At 38.9% G+C, this 7,855-nt stretch overlaps 1 protein-coding gene across 1 annotated transcript; it reads left to right on the plus strand.

Moving 5' to 3' along the window:
• Window positions 1-2,501: 2,501 nt before the first annotated feature.
• LOC134628624 (arf-GAP with dual PH domain-containing protein 2-like) lies at window positions 2,502-6,935 on the plus strand. Its single transcript, XM_063475349.1, has 11 exons — window positions 2,502-2,744; window positions 3,299-3,429; window positions 3,707-3,798; window positions 4,001-4,089; window positions 4,233-4,345; window positions 4,463-4,609; window positions 4,729-4,812; window positions 5,729-5,791; window positions 5,894-5,971; window positions 6,192-6,420; window positions 6,515-6,935. Exons 1-11 carry the CDS (start codon window positions 2,657-2,659, stop codon window positions 6,541-6,543), a joined length of 1,143 nt encoding a protein of 380 aa, XP_063331419.1. The 5' UTR covers window positions 2,502-2,656; the 3' UTR covers window positions 6,544-6,935.
• The last annotated feature ends 920 nt before the right edge of the window (window positions 6,936-7,855 follow it).

A 7,855-nucleotide genomic window follows, 5' to 3' on the forward strand; every position in this document is an offset into this window, starting at 1 on the left:
TATATTTTTTCGACTGCTGCATTTAGGGGTGAAGGTCTCCAAACCACACATTATAGCAGGTCTTGCTACCATCTTGTAAACCTCCCCTTTCACTCTTGCTGGTATCCTTCTGTTGCAAATTGCCACTGACACGCATCTCCACCCACTACACCCTGCCTCCACTCTTTTCTTTACTCCTCTTGTGCATTGTCCAGTGCTTTAGATGGTTTACCTCAGGTACTTAAACTAATTTTCCTTCAATACCTTTACTCTTTGCAGCTACATTGTTACACTTCTGTCCGTGTCATTCACAAGTATGTATTCTGTATTGCTGCTACTGATTTTCATTCCTCTTTTCTCCTGTGCATACTTCCACCTCTCCAGGCTCCCTTCCACCTGCTTCTTGCTCTCACTACAGATCACAATATTGTCTCCAAACATCGTAGTGCACAGAGACTCCTGCCTCACCTCATCTGCCAACCTGTCCATCATCAATGCAAACAAGAAGGGACTCAGAGCTGATCCCTGATGTAATCCCACCCCCATCTTTTACCCATCTGTCACTCCTGCTGAAACACCTCACCACTGCCTCACTGTTCTCATAGGTCCTGCACCACCCGCAAATACTTACTCATACTCTGCCACTTGTGACTTCCTCATCCAGTACCACAGTTTCTCCCTTGGCACCCTATCATATGCTTTCTCTAAATCCACAAAGACACAGTGTAACTCCTTGTGACCTCTATACTTCTCCGTCATCACTCTCAAGCAAACTTTCTCAGCATAAAGCCATACTGCTGCCCTCTGATCAGTACCTCTCTCAATAACCTAGCTTCAACAACTCTTTCCACAATCCCAAATTCATCTACAAATCTGAAGGTTGGTGGTTTGATCCCTGCCTACTCCAGTCTGAATGCCCTATATCCTTGGGCAAGACACTAACACCAAGTTGCTCTCCGATGCATCCATCAAAGTGTGAATTTGTGTGAATATTAGAAAGCACTTCAGCATAGAAAAAAGTGCTTGTATGAATGGGTGGATGAGGCATGTTGTATAAAGAGTAGAGTAGAAATGTGCTCTATAATAACCAGTCCATTTACCGTTTTCCATTACTGCTGTATTTTCCCAGTCATCTGCTAACTCTTCCTTACCACCCAGAGCCCATCTCAACTCTTCCCTGAAATCTGTGCAACATTTTTCCTTCTTCAGTTTCCACCATTTAATCCATTTCTCTGCATATAAACAGTATAGAAAGTAGACGTTCGATTCTAAATCTGAATGGACACAAAAGTCGTCAGACAGTCACTAAGTAAGAATGTTCATCTGTTCTGCATCTATGTGAACAGTTTTTTTTGTTCTGATTAGCTTAAAATAAACTCTATTCAGCATTACTACTTTGCTCTAGTTTAATTTAACTGGTTTAAGCAGAACTATGCAGGAGCTATAGAGTTATAAACCAAACAAACACATTTTCCCCAAGTGTGTTTAATAAAGCTTTCTTTGTTTGTATTTAAGTTTTCCAGCCAACTTCTGTGGAGGAAACAATTAAAGGAAATAGTTCTTTTTAAGGTCCCAACAGGGGAGTCTTGGACCACATATCTTGGACTGAATTTTCCTAAGAGAGACACCGTTCTTCTAACTTTCATGTTCATAGTAGGTTCAGGCAGCTGTTGTTGTTTGAGCAGTTGTTACCTTATGCATTTGTCCCTATGTGCATTTGTCAGCTTGTCAACACGCAGTGCTGAAGATACGTACTGCAGCGGAAACTGCAACAAAAAGCATTTGTCACCTCAACAATTCAAAATATAGTCACAAAATTTTACAGTTGTGCAGCTGGGGCCAAGATGAAGGTTTGAAGAGTACTGAGTCAAGGTCATAAAATGTAAGCAGGCTAGTTGACACACAGACTTTTCCCACTTTATTCCTCTGTTTCACTGTGGGTTTTGTAATTTTTAAATTAATAGTGCAATTTGCATCTCCCCCTTTTCTTTATCTGCTGTATGAACGCAGTTGACAATTTATTTTGGCACACCAGATACATCTTATAGACATTTTATTAATATAGTGGCAACTCCCCACAGGAGGTATTTTTATCCGATGTGTAAAAGTACATTTTTAAAGGTGGATTTTGTCTGTCTCACTGACATCTGCCTATCCAGTCTTAATTCTCGCCCAGGACTTAAAGCAAATGAATGCCACTCGTGACAACAGCAGCAGTTAAATTTAGATGTACGACAAAAGTCTGGCTATAAGTTTGCAACAGTTTGTAAAACTGGCACATAAGCTTGGAGCTATTCTGGAAGGTTCCCTCCTATTTCTTGCTACTGCTGCTGACCTTAACTTTAAAAACAAAACTGTTGCTCTCACAGCTTTCGAACAGCGACAAGCCTAGCAGCCTAATACTGTAAGTCAATCACCCAGTAACTGAGTGACGTATGTTTCACTTCCTTTCTCTGTTATTTCTGGATATATGTGTTTGTGTGCAGAACAATAAACTTCATGATGCTGCATTGCTAAGAGGAAATACTGGCCCACTGGCCACTGAGATGTTTGTACCTGCTACAGGGCAGAATAGCTCTGTACTGTGAAGTGCGTAGAGTCAATATGGAGTTACTACCTAGTAGATGTTTTGTTGGGATTTGACTGTCAGCCCAAGAGAAGCAGACGTCCTTCATCGATGGCCACTTTTGAAAGAAATAACAAAATTCTCCTTGATTTGGTGCAACAGCCGGGTAACAACTTGTGTGCTGACTGTGGAGCTCCTGGTGAGTACACCTCAACAGACTCAGGTTTAATTTATAGATTAGCACTGATAGATTTTTATTTATTTATACTTTTTTAACTTTCTCTCCAGAGAACATTTTATTTACCTTATTTCACTATGTAACAAGTGGTAATAGACAGCCCATCTGACTGAGTCATGTGCTTTATTTAGTTAACAATATTGTGTCCAAAATATTATTTTATAACCAAGTAAAACTGTAATAAGCTCTCAGAAGGGGAAGAGAAAACTGCTGTGTAGGGTGGTATGACCTTATTGTTCCTCCTTTTTTCCACCACTTTTCACCTTCATTGTATGAGAACAGTTAATACAGTGTGTACCTATGTGAAATGAAGACAGAGGTAGTGCAAACAATGCTTTATACGCTTATTCTTTTGCCTGTTTATCGACTTTATAATTGTGCAGAAAAGAAACACTGATTTTCGCTTTAGAATCTTTTTATTATGGTCATTAGGCAGTTCATATAACTAGTTTTGTTTTGCACTGTACTTAGTTCCTTCTTATAAAATAAACACTGTGATCACTTTTTGCTCATAGACCCTGACTGGGCTTCTTACACTCTCGGTGTCTTTGTGTGCCTGAACTGCTCGGGGATGCATCGTAATCTACCTGCAGTCAGCAAAGTGAAATCCATACGGCTGGATCATTGGGAAGATTCACTTGTAGAGGTATTGATTATTAGCATGAATTCGTATGATTAATTATTTATTCATGTTCTGTTAAATTTAGACATTTTCCTTTTATTATATAAAGGGTGTTGGATACCTTTAGATTTCTTTGATTTTTCACTCCCCCCAGTTCCCTCTGTTATTACACCGTTACCTTCAGATTTTCATTTCATTCTTCATTTTAAAATAAATCCTTCTAATTTGAGTCTGTTCATCATGTAAACAATATTATCTTGCTCTAACCTTTATTTTTAACTCTCACATTATGCGGTTTCAGTTCATGCAAGAGAAGGGAAATTCTGCTGCCAAAGCTATTTTTGAGAAGTGTGTCCCGGTCTTTTTCTACCAACCACAGCAGAAAGATTGCGTGTAAGTGACTTTCACTGCATTTGGCACCCATTCATTTCATTAACTCAACGGAAGTGGGAAGCAAAGACAACAAACGGTCTGTTTAGTGAATGGGAGTGGAGTAGTCACGTTTCTCAGGTAGAAAGAGGAACAGTAGAGAAGTGTAAAGGCTCGGTGGATCAGTCACAGGTCTACACATTTTCACGGACTTGTTTGTTTTCAGCGTTCTTAAGGATCAGTGGATCCGTGCCAAGTACGAAAGACGGGAATTCACAGGAGAAAACATCTACTTTCAAAAAGTGTACAGTGCAGGTAATTATCCTAGCAATATTTTTAATTAAAAAAAAGAAACCTTCCCCCGTCAACAAAACATTGACAACCCGGCATTTGTTTTCCCATCAAAGTCTAACCTGCAGTTTATTTGCTTCACCTCTTTGAACTGTTTGATACTCCAGAACTGTTTGAGGCAACACTATGGAAGAAAGGCAAAGACAGTAAGCAGTTCCTTAAAAGCACCTTCCTGCTCTCACAGAAAGACTTCACCCTCAGATACTTCATCAAAGAGGATGTGAGCAGTTCTTCAGTCATAAGACCATTTAGTTTACAGCTGTATAAGCATTCTTCAGTTGACTCTGGCCAAATACTTCTTTTTCTAATCTTCCTCAATTATCTCATTAAAACCAAGTCCAAGGTTCCCAAAGCTGTCATCAACATGAAGGATCTGAATGCAGTCTTCCAACCAGAGAAGATTGGTCATGCTAACGGTTTGCAGATCTCCTATGTGGATGATGAACGCTCAAAGAACCTTTTTGTGTACCACGAGGATGGGCAGGTGAGGGCATCTTCCCAGATGTACGCTGCATGCTCTTTTCCATCCCACGTTCATAGAGTTATAACTTATTTGAGACAATTACTCTTCCTGGCAAAACCTATGTCTATGATCTCTTATAGGTGATTGTATCTTTTTTCAATGCTATTCGGGCAACACGTCTGGCATACCTCCTGAAGAAAAACCCCACTCTTCAAGAAAAAGATGTGAGACAAACTTTCATTAGGTCATCAGCTATGTAAACACCTCTTACTTCAGGCTAGTGATGTCTATCCTCAAAAAGCTGCTAAGTAAAATTATACAACCTCAAAGTCATACCTCATACATCAAACGTTTTCTGTAAATAACTACATAGAACTTTCCAATTTAATGGCTTTCTGTTCAAGAAAGTGTGCAGAGGTTTCAAGGCCTCGACCAAAGCCTTGTTTAATGTTCTTTTTAAAGTTTCCACTCATATCTGCAAGTCTTTGTTACTAATGCCGCAGCTTTTGCTCAGTGATTGTTTTAAAATGACCTTTCACACTCAAGAAAGTTGCTGCTGAACCACAAGTCTTCTGTTTTTAGTACCACGTGTTTTTATAATTTTTTTTCTCTTGGCAATTGAGAAAGCTGCTTTGTCTTTATTGTACTTAATATCCACTTTAAAACTAGCACAGGCAGGATTTATACACTTAGGTCCATAAATATTTGGACAATGAATTTGTTTTTGCCTCTGTACACCACAACCATGGATTTTCAACCAAACAGTCAGGATATGATAGAAGTGCAGACCCCTAGCTTTATTTTAATTGGTGTAACAAAAAAATTAGTATGAACTGTTTAGGAATCACAGCCATTTTTATACATAGTCTTTTCAAATGCTCAAAAGTAATTGGGCAATTGACTGAAGAGCAGTTACATGGCTAGGCGAGGCCTTGTTATTCCATGAAAAAATATATCAGATGAAACATGATGCTACTCGCAACAGTTAAATTCAATATTAATTTCGGTTTGTTCTCTCTCCATATAAACACATTACATTTAATGTGCAAACCCACACAACGTCAGCACGGTTGAATCATTTTGGTTGCGAGCTGCTGCTGTTGATCAGCTCACAGTATTTGTTTGTGTTTCTTTGCACAGTTAAAACATCAGCTAACAGCACATTGCCTGAAGGAGGGATACATGGAGAAAACTGGTCCGACGGTCTGTGAACTATCCAAAATTTTTAACTGGATTTACTGGGTCTACTTATTTTTAGTTTAACTGGCTGGCTAATTGGATTGGTGTGTTTATATGTGTTTTCAGCAACGGGAGCCATTCAAGAAGCGCTGGTTCACGCTGTGCTCAATGAACAGAAAGCTTCTATACTTTAAATCTCCACTGGTAATGAACAGAGATGAAGAACAGAGATCTTTGTGTTGCTCATATCTTTGTGAAAATGAAACACCTAAATGAATAAATGACTCCAGAAAATAAAAACATAAAAATTTGTCATTTTTTTCTTTTAATTGGAGATATTAAGAAGTTGTTCTAATGCTCCTAAAATACAATGAATAATCATAATGATCCTATTTAGTTGTACCTTGTTTATTTATACTGTTAGGATGCTACAGAGCTGGGTGCTGTCTTCATCGGCACAGAGAGCCACGGCTACTCTGTTTCAGAAACCAGCAGCCGCAACGCGAGGGGAAGCCGGTGGCGCTGCGGGATCTCACTGGAGACTCCGGAGAGGCAGTTTGTTTTTATGTGTGAGCAGGACGAGGAACAGAGCGAGTGGATAATGGCTTTCAGAAAGGTCATCTCTCAACCCATGACACCAGAAGACTACGCTAGTAGGAATTTGTTGTCCCATGTGTTGTTAAAATGCATCAACTTTGCTCCTTTGGTTGTCAAGCATTCCTAATTCTTTCTCTCTTCGATATTCAGATGAGGCCAACCTGAGGAGAGGAAAATGAGTCGTTTCCTTTTTTGCAAGGAAATTAAAATACCGTTTGGGGACAGAACAGACCTGAAGCTTTTCTCACAAAGATGCGCCCAAACCTGTCAGTGTGGCTAGAAACATAATTACTGACAGGACCACAGACCGACTAAGGCGCTTACTGTCTACAATGTGGAGCAGCTACTGTCACCATAGAGACTTTGTTTCTCTGTAAGATCCGCGCACATTAAAAGCAATGTCTCCTGATTTTAATGCACTTTTGTTGAAATTAATGTCAGTGTTCTTTTGCAATACATTATAAAGTCACTGAAAACAGACATTGTATTTATTAAAATAAAGACTGAAATGGCTATTTTGTAAATATTTTGTTAACTTTGATGTACTTAGATACTTTTTTGTTTTTGTAGCTGTCTGTGAATTTCTCAAACTCATAATTTAAATAAACTTGATAAATAACTGCTTTCTTTTTTTTTGTTAACCAGTTGTTGGGGAACATGCTGGCTTTCTTCCTCATCAGTAACATATGTGCAGCTGGGCATTTTATGAGGCATATGTGCCTCTGTTGAGATGTTTTGATTATAAGTAGAGGGTTCCATCAGGGCTCGCCAAGATCAAATGGAAATACCACAACAACCACCAGGACCACATATCACTATTTATCAATTAGTTTACAGTAATTTAGCTGCTACCCTTAAAGAAACACTTACTTTATGCTCCATCTCTTGTTAAAAGCTGTTTTAATAGTATTATTACTTTGTGTGAACATTTCAATCTAAAAGTTTGATTCTTCCATACACAATACACAAGGATATGCTAAAGGCTTAATGAAAGTGTACCAGAAAATCTTCTGTTTTGACAGTTCTGCAGTACAGAGAAACTTTAATAGGCTACCAAAAGTAGATGTATAGTGCGGTGTGAAAGTCCTCTCCCACCCCAAGGAGCCAGACTTGCTTTTTTGTGGTTTTGAGCAATATTGTTCTCCAGACTTTTTGAAGTTTTTCTTTGGACATTGGCTGCTTTTTCACTCATGTTCAGTCAGCTGCTTGTACCTGACAAATTAGCAAAGAAACCATTTTAAATTGTATCTTTAGGCACTTCATTACTAGCAGCATTTAAGAAAAACACACCATTTGTTCCCATTTCTCTAGTTGGGTTTGTGGAAAAATGCCAAAGTTACAGAAGACATAAAATAGTCTCCAAAAGTTGATTCTGTTCATCTGGATGTAGCGTTTTCAGTGGGAGAAACTTTTCGTCACCCATCCAAGTGACTTCTTCAGTCTCAGCTGACTGCAGTTTTCACCAATCTTATAAACAGTACATTTGCATAA

The sequence above is a fragment of the Pelmatolapia mariae genome, linkage group LG6 (assembly GCF_036321145.2).
Source record: "Pelmatolapia mariae isolate MD_Pm_ZW linkage group LG6, Pm_UMD_F_2, whole genome shotgun sequence".
In the NCBI taxonomy this organism is placed as follows: Eukaryota; Metazoa; Chordata; class Actinopteri; order Cichliformes; family Cichlidae; genus Pelmatolapia; species Pelmatolapia mariae.